We start from the raw sequence: 14925 nt of genomic DNA on the forward strand, positions 1-14925 counted from the left end.
AGAGCAACAAAACATAAATATTTAGGCCTGTCAGATTGTCGCAACATTCCTGAAGAGGCCATAATACAAAAGAAAAAGTTAAGGCAAGATCAATGGGTTTTTGCATGAAAGTGCAAGGACGTCCTGCGATTTTGTCGCAATGACAAGAGGTGGCATAATAAGACCTTTAATTAGGAAGGCAAAATAAGACCACACATGAATTAGATTTTGAAAAGAAACAAAATTCACTTCGCACAAAATTGCGAAGTTATACAATAAGAATTTTTTTATGAAATCTCTCATTTGGATTCAAATAACAGAGGCAAGTATGGGAATGTATGAAATTAGAAAATGTTATTTGTTCCCATATGATAGATTTACTCAAAGATTCAAGAATTAATGATTAACTGTATTGCAAAGAAGAATTATTTTAATTAATGCAGGTCAAAATGAAAGAAATACAGATATACAAAAAGAATAAATAAATGTACAAGTATTACAAAGAATCAAATAAAGAGATGAAGACTACTTCTTGGTTAATTCTTCATTATCTTCATTAGACTTATTCCCTTATTCGTCTATGTCCGAATCTTCATCACCATCAGAACTTCCATTACTATCAGATTCTTCATCGTCAACTTCGCTATCAGAGATAATCAAATTGGGAGTATTCTTTGGGATTTCTTCTAAAAGACAAGGATAATCAGAATGTGGGATATTATGATCATCACAAACCATTTGGATAGTTTGATTGCGAAAATGCATAGCATCATTCTTAAAATTCGCAACTGTGATCTTGATTTGATTCTTTAATCTAGAATACTTTTCGTTGCGAGAAGAAAGATTCTTTGCGAGTTCCTCCTTTTCAGTTGCGAGTTCCTCAATCTTTTCACGATATTTATTTTCAGAATCTGCGAGCAAAAGACAATCAATTATTAACTTGATGATAATTCAATTAGTAAAGAAGAGCAATTAGTAACATTCTCTGTCAGAAATCATATCTCTAATCAAGGTTGTATGCTCAACTTGAAGACTAACATTTACACCTAAGTTTTTTCTAGCATCATCTAAGATTTTTGCAGCCCAACACAAATTCATCCTCACTACTTATAAGAAGACGAGTACTAATTTGATTTTCCCTTTCGCAGAGTTCGATATTCTTGCGGTTAGCTTCATCTCGTTCAAGTTGAACTTCAAGAAGAGCCTCTTGGAACTTCGCCAGAGCCTTGGCACCTTGATCAGAGATGCGATCCTTATCATCTATGAGACCACTAATTTTGGTTCTTAACTCATTGGTTTTCTCTTTGGAATCAAGAAGGAGACGCTTAAATCGGTTGGCTAAGCCTAAACTAGATCTATGATCAATTTCTAAGAGGAGAAATTTATATCTAAGCTCATTTAGAGAAAGAGAAGAAATTCTATCATTTGAGAAGCTATTTAAGGAATTGTTAAGATGCTCAAGAAGGGTATCATTATCCAAGGCGTTAGAAAATGAACGAAGAAGGGTAGCTTCATCAGAAAGATCATAAATGTCTGCAAAATGAATCATTTAAATAAGATAAAACAACAAGATGAATGAATAAAAAGAGAAGAGAAAAGTAACATATTGTAAAGCTGATTATTAGCTTGCTGAAGACTGGAAATTTTGTTCTTGTACGAGGAAGAATCAATTTCTAATTGTTTGTTTTTCTCCCGAAGACCTTTAACTTCATCTTCCAATTCTTCATTCTTTTTGCGAAATTGAAGATTCTTCTTTTCAAGATTTTCACGTCTTCTCTCTAGATCTTAGGAAACAACAAAAGAAACTTTTCCAGCCTGCGAAAAAATATAAAAGAAAATATTAATATATAAAGAAATTTTGAATTATAACAATGAAGAAGTAAAAGGATAAAAATATACCAGACTATCAAGAGAATGCAAAAAATCAGGAGTCACTGATATAGAAACTCCACGAAGAGAGCTATCGCCATCCAGTAAAGCAACATCGCAAAGGGTAGCGAGAGCTTTACAGGTATCTACGAATTGGCTATTTCCCATTCCTTGTAGAGAATCAGAAAAGAGGCCAGATAATTTAGCCATAGAAGATTCAGGGGGAGAATCTTCACTTGCAGCAATATCATTGTTATCCTCATCACCCTTATCACTTTCAGAATCTTCTTGAGGAGGAATATTTGAAGGGTAAGAAGAACGAACTTTCCTTTTCTTTGGAGGAGGACCAGTTGATTTTTCCCTGCGAAGAGCACCTTTACCTTTATCACCGATCTTCGCAACATCAGCAGATTCTTCTACTTCAACAATAATCTTCACACACAGATGATAAGAAATGGAAGCATGGAAGTAACAGTACTATTTAAAATTATAAAAGAAAATTTCTTACCTCATCTGTGTATGAGCGAAGATCTAACAGAGTACTAGATTCCCCAGTCCTTTTATAACTATCTTTCAATTTTTGGATCTGCGGAATGTCGCAAGAGTTAGCGAACAGAATAGTAAAAATCAATACAGAAATATAAAATGAGTTAAATGGGAGAAACATACCTCTTTCTCCTTCTCGGGCCAAGAGAAAACCCAAGGTTGATAAGCAGCGAGATTCGCAGGAAGAATATTTGACCCAGCAATGTAGGGTCCTTTTAGCATTAAAGGAAAAACACACAATTTTTATCATCTTTGGATTGGCGAGGAGTTGTGTTTTTACCAGAATGCCAATCAATATCTTGCATAAGAACTTTGGCTTCATCAATGTTATCTTTCCTTTTTAAGCGAATACCCCAGCGAGTATTCTCTTTCTTCATGTAGATAAGTTCATAGTTTTCAAAGAAATTCGCTACTGTATACTTCTCAGAAACTATCTGTAGGTTTGCGAATTTAGGATCCCTAAGTTCTTTGGAGTAAAGGAACCCTCTACCAGCACCACGATTAGCGAACTCTAGCATCAGACTGATGTAGTCCCCACTCAGTTGGAAGATGGCTCGCGAAAATCCCGAATGAGCGAGAATTTCATAAAATAAAGGAAGATCTGGGTTATAAAGAGGAATAGGAAGACCTACGAGAATCTGACCTAGAAAAATTATGATTGATTGATCATCACAATATTGATCAGAGAAAAGCTTTACAGAAAGAATCGATTTAGAATTCTCACTAGGTATGGTGGAAAGTATGAAACCTTTATCAGCAAGATCTTTTTGGACATCTTGTAAATTCTTCTCATATCTATGACCACTTGGAGCCATGTTTGAATATAGAGTATGGGAATGTATATAAAGAAAAAGGATTGAAGGAAGAAAAAATTACAGAGAATTTAGAGAAGAATAACAGAGTTGCAGAGATGAGAGAATAAAAATAGAAGAGAAAGTAAAAAGAAAAGTGGAAAAAGGGAGGGAAGAAGAGTATATAAAGGATATTTTTTACTCGAAGAAATAAACATCATTAAGACGAAAGACGTGAGCGGTTGAAAAGCAGCGGTTACAGAAGACGTGTCAAGAAATAAATGGAAGAGAGAATACGTGTGATAAATGTAGAATATGAAAAGATGAACAGCAGCGGCATTTCTCACAGCGGCATTTCTCACATCATTCTCTACTTTGCAGAAAAGATATGAGAAGAGGCAAGATGTAGGATCAGAATCTCGCAATGACAATGTTTCAGCGAAATTATCAATGACACAGTACAACGGCGTCGCAGAACAACTTCAGAAATGATAAAGTAAATGACGTCAGCTAAGATCACGAGAAAGATATGATAATCCTGCGAAAATTAGAGAGTTGCGAAATTAACATCTGTAAGTTTGCGAGAATGTCGCAAACCATACCCGAAAATAAGGGACAGATTAGCTGTCATCCACTATGTATTTCCTTATAAATAGTCGTTCGAATTGTAAAGAGGGAAGATCTTTTTTGAGTAAGAAACAAGTAAATAGGAGAGAGAAAGTCTAGAACAGAGATCATTCTTGATTTCTTCATCTTTTCTTGTAAGAATATTCAAAGATTGTTCATAAAATAAAGAGTTTAAACCTAAAATGAGTTGATTAATAATGAAATCATACAAGGGTGTAGTGTAGGATTTCCTGCAACTACAGACGAAAATTAGGCATGTGGAAGAAGAGCTACAAAAGTTTATTTATTTATTTTTATGTATTGATAGTTTTGTCACTAAAATTGACAAAGGGGGAGATTGTTAGAGCACTGCTCGGTCGGACTCGCATGCGTTGCTATCTCAAACATGTTTGTCAATGTTAGTGATCAAAATTATAAGTCTTGATTTATAGTTTACTATAGCTAAGTCTCGGACTAGGATAAAAAGTGTAGTTGAGCTCAAGAACTCCATAGCGATCATCGTACAAGACGAAGGAACTGGTGGAACTTCATAGACTAAAAGGTATGCGGAGACTTGAAATTATCTATCACTCAAAAGTATATCTACTCTATCTCCTATCTTGAGACATAGTCGTTTTGCTATATAGACTTTGATTATACACATTTTCTATTTCGAACCGAGTTTATCTCGCTTATCTATTTCTCGAAATATGTGTTGGTAAGCTTTCGCTTTGGCCAAGTTCATCTTTACTAGTGACGAAAGTCATATTATGTTTCAATTACTTGAAAATGGCTTTGACGAAAAATAGTTGTGAACGACAACTATATAACGTCCTCTAAGAATGTTTCAATGATTGAAATGAGAGTTTAGATTATATAGCCATTGTTGGATATAAACATTGTGTGGTAACTCATACATGTATAAGTCCTTATTCCTTGAACCGAAGTATGCGTACTTTGCTGCTCAGGAAAACCGGAACAGAGTCCGCGAACCCAGTCTGCGTACTTTCGGAGGTTCCCTTCCCGAGAAAATCTGCTGGAGTTTGTGAATTATTTACAAACTTATTTCGGGTACTTAAGTCAGCGTACCTAGTCCGCATACTTAGGTCGGTTATTTTCTAAAAACGATTATTCGTGAACTTATACTAACTAAGTAATGTAAGTTTGAAAATCGTGGTTATAAAGTTCATGAATCGATTCGAGTGAGTCAAATAATTTTTGCTTCGATTGTGTCTTGTATACTTCCATAAGATCTAAGCAATTGAACAACTCTTGAACTAGTTCATTTGAGTCATTTGAATTACTTATTGTAAAGAAGAATATGGTTAATATGGAAGTGATCATATGGCTAACCTTTTGGTTAACTACTGTTGAACCCACAGATGTACATGTTTGGGTACGGTTACACAAACCTAAAACGTGCATTTCATTTGTGTATAACAATCTAAGTTTCGATCTAACGGTTAAAAGATATTATCTTGAATCTAATCAGGTTTTCATCTAACTGTGAATATTGAATGCTTTGTTACTAAGCTAACAGTGATTCCAAACCCTGATTTGAAAGACTATATAAAGGAGAACTCTAACAACTGGGAAACCTAATACCCACACCTTCTGTGTGATACTAGTTGTATAAGCTAGAGTCGATTCTCCTTTAACCTTAGGTTTTTACGGCGACCCTGTAGGTTAACGACTTGAAGACTTCATTGGGATTGTGAAGCCAGACCGATACTACTTTCTTGTAGTTCTATGATCTGATCTTGTTGTTTCTATCGTATTGACTACAATCGTAACGATTGGCTTGAGATTGATATCTCCGATTGGCAAGATATAAAAGTAATCACAAACATCTTCGTCTGATCATTTGTGATTCCACAATATCTTATTTCACCGCGTCGATTAAGATTATTGTGAGGTGATTGATAATACTAGGTTGTTCTTTGGGAAAATAAGTCCAGGTTATCAATTGGTTCATGTTCACCTTGATTTATCAAAATACGGAACAAAACTCGTAGGCATTTCTGTGGGAGACAGATTTATCTATTACCGTAGACTTTTCTATGTGATACAGATTTGTTTACTAAAGTCTTCGACTTTGAGTCGTAGAAACTCTTAGTTGTGGGTGAGATCATCTAAGGGAATCAATTGCGTAGTATCCTGTTGGTATAAGAGACGTAAGGAGTGCAACTGTACCTTGGATCAGTTTGATATTGATTGACGTTCAACTAAAGTCCATTCCGAAGTTAGTTTGTAGTAGGCTAGTGTGTGTAGCGGCTTAATACAATGTGTGTTCAATCTGGACTAGGTCCCGGGGTTTTTCTGCATTTGCGGTTTCCTCGTTAACAAAATTTCTGGTGTCCGTGTTATTTCTTTTTCGCATTATTTTGTTTATCTTTATAATTGAAATATCACAGGTTGTGCGTTTGAATCAATCAACTGGGAAATCCGACCTTTGGTTGTTGATTGAAATTGATTGATCCTTGAACATTGGTCTTTGGTACCATTCAAGTGATTTCTCTAGTATTCAATTAGACTCGCAGATTTCTATTTGCTTGAGTAAGAATTGAATCAAGAAAGAGAGATATAACTCTTTGATATATTATATATATATATTAAGATTGAGTCTAGTTAATTCTCTTGAAAGTATATTGGAGTTAGTCCATACAGATTGCTAATCGAAATATTGGGTGCGGTTGTTGTAACCCTGCTTTTTCATAGAGAGTTATGAAAAGTTGTCCATATCTAGAAGCTTACTTTTGCAGGAACATTCTTTTTCCATAAAAAAGGGACATTATTTTTCCATATAAACCTTTGAAAAGAACATTAAGGAAGATTTACTACAAGTACTTCGTAACATTTCTTATACTGAAATCATTCAAAATCTGAACATCATCCTGTCCATTAGCACATCACATGTCTCTTCTAAGTAAACCCACTCTTTCATTAGCGCATCACATGTCTTTTCTAAGTAAACCCAACTCTTTCATTAGCGCTAAGCTGGTGCTTGAAATCACAATATCAGCTGTCATCAACTACTGATTCAGCTACAATAACTTGTTTTTTTCTGCAAGCTCTAAAAATTACCGGAAAAAGATCCTTTAAGCATCCTATGTCCACCCATTTATCTGTCCAGAATCTAATGGACCTGTCATTTCTCAGTGGTACATCCAAGGATAAGTTACAAAAATACCAGCTGCCATTGAATATGATTCAACTACAGTCACTTGTTTGTTTCTACAAGCTGTAAAAATTACCAGAATAATATGCTTTAAGCATCCTCTGTCCACCCATTTATCTGTCCAGAATCTAATGGAGCTGTCATTTCTCAGTGGTACAGTCAATAATAAGTTACAAAAATACCAGCTCTCATTGAATATTGATTCAGCTATAGTAACTTGTTTGTTTCTGCAAGCTGTAATAATTACCGGAAAAAGATCCTTTAAGCATTCTCTGTCCACCCATATATCTATCTAGAATCTAATGGACCTGTCATTTCCCAGTGGTACAGTCAATGGTAAGTTACACAAATAACAACTACCATCGATTATTGATTCAACTACATCAAATTTTTTGTTTCTGCAAGCTGTAAAAATTGCCGGGAAAGCATCCTTTAAGCATCCTCTGTTCAAAATCTAATGGACGTGTCATTTCTCAGCTGTAGAAGAATCAAATCTTGAATAACTGGTATTACTTTCACTACATTGTTCCAAAGACTTCTGCATTGTGAGGTGTTGTCAGTACAAAGTAATAAAATATCGGTATTAACTTTAGACTTTTGCTGTACAATCTTCCTCCACAATCCATTCCTGTTTCTTGTGTACCTCCATACCCATTTTTCCACCATTTCTTGTTTCACTTTTCTGAGATTCCTCACTCCCGAACCAACATACTGTTTTGTAAGGCTAAACTTGGTCCAAACTATCCATTCCTTTCCCTACACAACTCCTCACAAAAAATTTCTCATGAACTTAATCATCCTTTTTTTTTCACATTGACTGGTAAGTGAAATAAGACAGAAAATAAACAGTCAAGCTATCTAAACAACTTTTAATCAATACAAGCTTTCCTGCTTTCCACAAATATTTTTATTTCAAGTAGCCAACTTCCTCACCATTCTCTCGATCACCACATCCCAAACTGAAACGCTCCTCCAATGAGCACCTACAGGCATCTAAATAATTTTTTGCCAATGACTCACTTCTACGACCAAAAACTTTTCTCCAAGTTTAACTTCATTATGGTAGTAGCCTAATGTTAAGATATCATAATATCTTGACAGCCTGGCATGTATATACGCAGTTATAGAGTATATATCCTTGTTATCTAGGTGTTGTACGATCAGTTATGGACATATATCTTTGTATATTTTCTTCATTTTTTATCTGTTGTAATCCTTTATAAGTTGGGAGCTTTTACCCATTGCAATACACAGAGAGAGTTTATCTCATTCAGAGTTGTTGTCTTTCTCTATGCTCATGTTTATAATGGTATCAGAGCCAACAACGATCTGAGATCCATTCCTCCGCTGCATAACCTTTTTGAAACGACTTTAGTCTTAGTTATTCAGAGAAAGATACCTTTTCAATTCCTTGTGGATCTCAATCTTTACCCAAAACCCTAAAGTCATAAAATCAAGTTACTTATTCAAATCTGTTAACATGTCTCGAGAAGATTCTCAACCTATCACTACGAAATTTGATGGAACAAACTATACTCATTGGTCTTTTCTTATGAGGAGTTTTCTCAAAGGAAAAGGTATGTGGAAATATATTGATGGAACAGAGAAGTGTCCTAAAACAAGCAGCTCCACCAGCAAAGACAAAGATTCAACAACTGATCGCAATGAAACATGGGAAATCAACAATCACAAGATTTTAACTTGGATCAGCAACACTGTTATCACCTCAATCAGTATGCAGCTTACCAGTTTTGATGTTGCAAAAAATGCATGGGATTTTCTTTCAAAAAGGTACACACAAATAAACTTTGCTCAAAGATATAAACTTGAACAAGATATACGTTCCATAAAATAAGCAAATGATAAGTCTATCTCTGATTTTCATTCTGAAATGTTTGTAATCTGGAATCAATTGGCTCTTATGGAGCCAAAATGGATAACTAACCTAGAATTGTGGGAAAAGTATAGAGAAGAAACAAGAGTGGTGTAACTTTTAATTGCAATGCAAGATGATTCTGAGTCAGTTAGAGGCGTCATTCTTCATCGCTCACCTCTTCCATCTGTTGAGTCTACTTTGCCAGAGCTTATTACTGAGGAAACACGGAAACGTATCAGGACAGAACCTTCAGGAGTGTTTGGTATGCCTTCTTCGCGACCAACTTTCAACTTCCAGAGAAGTAATCCAACAAATAATTCAACACAGTGTGACTTGTCTCAGGTTCAATGTAATAACTGTAAGAAATTTGGTCACATGGCAAGAAATTGTACTCTTCCGCCAGTACCAGTGCCACCAGATACACCTACAACTCAATGCAACTACTGCAAGGAAATGGGACACTCCACAAGGAATTGTACATCTCCATCATCCAGGAACATGAGAAGGCATAATTCATATGGTGGACAAACAAGATTTGGTGGGCAAACCAGATACACTGCTGCACCAGTCTCATATGTTACACCAGCCTCGTCTGTATCAACTCAAACTGCACAACCAACATCTACAAGCTGTGACTCATCAACTTCAGTGCCAACTCTTGCTGACATACAAGAAATGATCAAGCAGGTACTCTCAATTGGTAACAACTCTGCTGCTGCATTTTTTTTCTCAGCTCCATCAGGTATTTTCTCAACTGGTTGGTATCTAGACTCTGGAGCATCAAATCACATGACTTATGACTCAAAAGTCTTTGATAATTTTCATCCCATTGTAGCTCCTAATATACATACTGCTGATGGGACTGTTGTTACAGCAAGCCATATTGGTGTGATAAAAGTCTCGAATAACATATGTGTACCAGATGTTTTGCTTGTTCCTAAAATCACAATGAATCTTATTTCCATTGGACAATTGTGTGATCAAGGTTTTAACATAATTTTCTCTCCTATTGATTGTGCTATCCAGGATCTCAAAACAGGGAAGCTAGTTGGGATAGGCCGTAGAGTTGGACGATTATATTTACTCCAGTCTCTAATCATTCACTCAAAAGTGCAGAATCATGTTGTTGCTGCAACTACTACTCCATCTCACACCACTACATCTCAGTTCATGTCTTGGTATTCTAGGTTAGGTCATGTTTCTTTTTCTCGTCTTTCATATATGATCAATAAGGGTTTCCTAGGAGATACTCAGTTAGATAAAGGACCAAATTGCATCTCTTGTAAACTGGATAAACAACCAGCTTTTTCCTTTAATCTTAGCACTTCTACCTCAACTGAACCATTTTCTCTTATACACTCTGGTGTCTGGGGTAAATCTCCAATTATGTAAAGGGAGATGCTTTATATTATGTCAGTTTTATTGATGATTATTCGCGTTATACATGGGTATATTTATTCAGCTCTAGAGCTGATTTTCTAAAGTTATATATTAATTTCTCAACCATGATAAAAACTCAGTTTGGTAAAGTAATCAAAGTCTTTCGTGTTGATCAGGGTGGGGAATACATTTCTAACCCATTCAAAGAGTTTCTTAAAACTCAAGTTACCATTCTTCAATTGTCTTGCACTGAAACTCCAGAACAAAATGGAGTTGCAGAACGTAAACACCGTCATATTATAGAGACAGCTAGAACTCAGTTGATCTCTGGTTCGGTACCATTTTTGGGGAGAATCAGTTCTTACCGCAGTTTCCACTATCAATAGAGTCCCAACAACCGTTATTGGAGGTATATCTCCTTATGAGCATCTTTATGATGAAAAACCAAACTATTCTGAGCTTCGAGTCTTTAGTTCAACTTGTTTTGTGCTCCTTCCAGAACGTGAACGTCATAAACTTGGTCAAAAGAATGTCTTTTGTGTCTTTCTTGGCTATGGTATTGAACAAAAAGGGTATCGTTGTTATGATCCAGTTAATAGAAAGCTTCGTGTTTCTCGTCATGTTACATTATGGGAGAAAGTTCCTTTCTGGTCACTTCCAAGCAGCAAATGTTCATCTTTTGAGTCTTTCACTTATTCTGATCCATTTTCTAGTGAATCCAATCCTAGCACTTACTTTATATATACTCCTGAGAGCCCATCTCCTCTAGTTGCTGATCCACCAAATACTGAAGATCAAGACCACTCTATGACTTGGCCCAACAATGCATACCTGGCAAGAGATCTTGAAGATGATGTTTGGACACCTCAAAACCGAAGACCACCAGCTAAGTACTCAGATTATCATTGTTCCTTATCATCTATTATGTCATTTTATGAACCAAGAACTTACAGAGAAGCCGTAGCTATACCTGATTGGCAAGATTCAATGAAAGAAGAATTGACATCACACAGAGAAGCTGGTACATGGGACATGGTAGATCTCCCACCTGGAAAGTCAGTTGTAGGCAATAGATGGGTTTTCAAAGATAAAACCAAGTCAGATGGCAGTATATAAAGGTGTAAATCTCGTGTAGTTTCTCAAGGCTATACTCAAGAATATGGGATTGACTATGAGGAGACTTTTGCTCCTGTTGCTCGCATGGTCACTGTTAGTACACTCATTGTTGTTGCTGCTGTTCAACAGTGAAATCTTCATCAAATGGATGTAAAAAATACTTTTGTTCATGGAGAACTAGAAGAAGAGGTATATATGCAACCTCCTCCTGGTTTACCTCATGCTCCAAATCAGGTGTGTAAACTTCGTAAAGATATTTATGGACTTAAACAAGCACCCCGTGCATGGTTTGAGAAGTTTAGCAGTGCAATTCTGGAATATGGTTTTACACAAAGCTTTTATGACTCTTCAATGTTTACTCGATCATCGTCTAAAGGGATAGTAATCCTTCTTCTATATGTGGATGACATGGTTATCACTGGCAGTGATCTTGAAGGAATTAATAATCTCCAAACATATCTCAGTTTTTGTTTTCAGATGAAAGATCTTGGTTTCTTAAGTTACTTTCTGGGGATTGAAGTGAGCAAATTCAACAATGGATACTTTGTATCTCAGGTTAAGTATGCATGTGAAATCATTCAACGTGCAGGCATCACAGACACTAAGGTTGTAGATACTCCTCTTGAAGTCAATGTGAGACATAGTCCAACAGATGGAACTCTATTATCCAATCCAACATTGTATCGGCAACTGCTAGGAAGTCTCAACTACTTGACTATTACTAGACCTGATATTAGTCATGCAGTACATAGAGTAAGTCAATTTATGTATGCTCATCGCTCTACTCATTATGCTATTTTTTTACGAATTCTACGCTACTTAAAAGGGAATTTATATAAAGGTCTTCAGTTTTCTTCTAAGTCTGATCTCACCCTAAGAGGTTATTCAGATTCTGACTGGGCAGGAGATGTCACTGATCGACGCTCATTTACAGGATATTGTGTGTTTTTGGGAGATTCTCTCATATCTTGGAGGAGTAAGAAACAATCTATAGTTTTTCGTTCTAGTGCTGAAGCAGAATATCGAGCTCTTGCTCATACCACGTCTGAAATTATATGGTTACGGTGGCTTCTTACTGACATGGGAATTTATCTTCGTAAACCTACACCACTGTTTTTTGATAACAAGGTTGTTATACAGATTACTCACATTGATGTTTTTCATGAAAGAACTAAGTATATAGAGATTGACTGTCACTTCACAAGGCATCATTTCAAGCATGGTACAATTACTCTTCCTCATGTGAAGTCTGAGTTACAAATTGCTGATCTTTTCACCAAGTCACATCCTGCACCTCGTCTATAATTCTTGGTTTCCAGACTCAAGATGTGTTCTATACCACCTTGAGTTTGAGGGGGGGTGTTAAGATTTCATAATATCTTGATAGCCTGGCATGTATATACGCAGTTATAGAGTATATATCCTTGTTATCTAGGTGTTGTACGATCAGTTATGGTCATATATCTTTGTATATTTTCTTCATTTTTTATCTGTTGTAATCCTTTATAAGTTGGGAGCTTTTACCCATTGCAATACACAGAGAGAGTTTATCTCATTCAGAGTTGTTGTCTTTCTCTATGCTCATGTATATCACCTAAAACATAGTTAGTATAAATAGAAACTTCATAACCTCTTCCATTTTTGCATCAATGAAAATAAAGGTATCATGCAATCTACAAATGGGATATCATTGTACCATTTTCTGAAACTTTAAAACTAGTGAGTCGGCATTTTCTAACGGCATCAGTTTGGAGAACATTTATACCACCAATAAAAATAAATAACAATATAATTCATCCCCTTGTCTCAAGACTTTGAAAGGTCTAAATCTTTCAGTTCAACCTCTATTTACTAAGACTGAAAAGTGAGAAGAAGTTACACACCAGTGAATCCAAGATATCCACTTTACCCCAAATCCATGATTGCGTAAGATCGGAAAAATTTCTTACCAATTTAGAATGTCAAAAACCTTTTTCATATCCATCTTACATAGAATACTAGTTTTTTCTCCTTTATTCTATTATCCACACACTTATCAGCAATCAAAACCCCATTCATAATCTGTTTTCCATGTATAAAAGATCCTTGATGATCAGAGATAATAGTTGGCCTAAATATTTTAAGTTTCTCAGCAAGAACAATAGAAAGAATTTCGTATACTATATCAATCTGCAAGTCCTTTGTTGTGCATGAGTCCTCTTTCTTTAGAATCAAAGTAATAAAAGAACAATTCATCCTCCAATCATTGGCTCCATATCTGTGAAAAATATTTCAAGACTCTCATGAAATCAACCTTTATGATAAACCAAAGAACTCCTTAAGTACTCAATAGTGAACCATTTGGACCTGGTGATTAATTACCTGCCATCCTTTTGATAACACTCCAAACTTTGTTTTCAGTAAAATCCTTTTCAAGAGTACAAACATCCTCCTTCTTCATTTTAGGAAAATCAAAAGAATCCATAGTAGAGAAAACATTAGAATTTTGAGAAATAAGCTGAACATAGTAATTTCATAGTTACTCTTTTATGAAAGCTCGATTAAAACAATCAAATCTATTTATCTGCAATTTCACATATGTATTTCTCTTCTTTCTTGCACTAGCATGAAAATATCCAGTGTTGTCATGACCCCACCTGTATCCATTCTGCTTAGCCCTCAACTGCCACTTCCTTGGTTTCATAACATCCATATTTTTAAGCTTGAGCTTGCAATTAAATCTTTCTTCTTGAAGAAATTGTTGTAAAGCTAGAGTCTCTTCTAACTAATTCATCTCATTAATTCTATTAGCTAATCTCAACTTGTCCCTACTGATTGAGCCAAACTCTTGCTGACTCCAGCTTCTAATAAAATCATTCAAATTTTGGATTTATAGGAACAAAATTGTACTGACGTTCCCTGACAATTACATGGAATTCCATAAAATAGCAACGTTCTCCACAAAATTATTATGCACAGTCCAAGTTCTTTCCAGTTTAAAGTATCATCTACTACCAACTTTAGTATTAGTAAACACTAAAATTGGGTTATGATCCGATACGGTTCTTGTCAAAGCAATTTGAATAGTATTTTGGAATGCATCTTCAAAACAGATATTGAACATGAACCTATCGAGTCTTGGTCCACCAACTCCTGATTCAGTATAAAGATATTCAAGAATCCGTTGTTCCTGCTGTTGATGGTGGTTTTTAGTTCAGGGCTAAATTTGTGAAAGTCTATCTACCTGACCCGGCATCAGATGTAGTAGACACTGATATGTCTATATTCCGCAGGGAATTTGGAGAATATATCAAAATCTAATGAGTGCATATGTCTCTCTTCATATTATATTGAAACTCAATCTCCTAGATGAATTACTCACTAATGCCGAGCCTGCCAAGTATTTTTCCTATGCTATGTTCCCCGGCTGAACCCTTAATATTGATATGGCATGACAATTTTTGTTCACTCGCAGCAGAGTAACACAAATTTCCAAGTATCATCAAGGTTAAGGTCCTTGCATAAAAGTACTCAATCGGAAAGCATACTTCTCTCTGGCAATAAACTTAAAGAACTCTGTGTCAACACATAAAATTCAATCAATT

General features: G+C 35.6%; 1 protein-coding gene across 1 annotated transcript; it reads left to right on the plus strand.

Annotated features, from left to right (window-relative positions):
- Window positions 1-11485: 11485 nt before the first annotated feature.
- Window positions 11486-12646, plus strand: LOC113316568 (uncharacterized mitochondrial protein AtMg00810-like). The gene has a single exon (XM_026564725.1). It carries the CDS (start codon window positions 11486-11488, stop codon window positions 12644-12646), a length of 1161 nt encoding a protein of 386 aa, XP_026420510.1.
- The last annotated feature ends 2279 nt before the right edge of the window (window positions 12647-14925 follow it).

This window comes from Papaver somniferum, chromosome 10, assembly GCF_003573695.1.
Source record: "Papaver somniferum cultivar HN1 chromosome 10, ASM357369v1, whole genome shotgun sequence".
NCBI lineage: Eukaryota > Viridiplantae > Streptophyta > Magnoliopsida > Ranunculales > Papaveraceae > Papaver > Papaver somniferum.

Coding starts and splice junctions, on each gene's coding strand:
- LOC113316568 (XM_026564725.1), top strand. CDS start 11,486: ATGGATGTAAAAAATACTTTTGTTCATGGAGAACTAGAAGAAGAGGTA.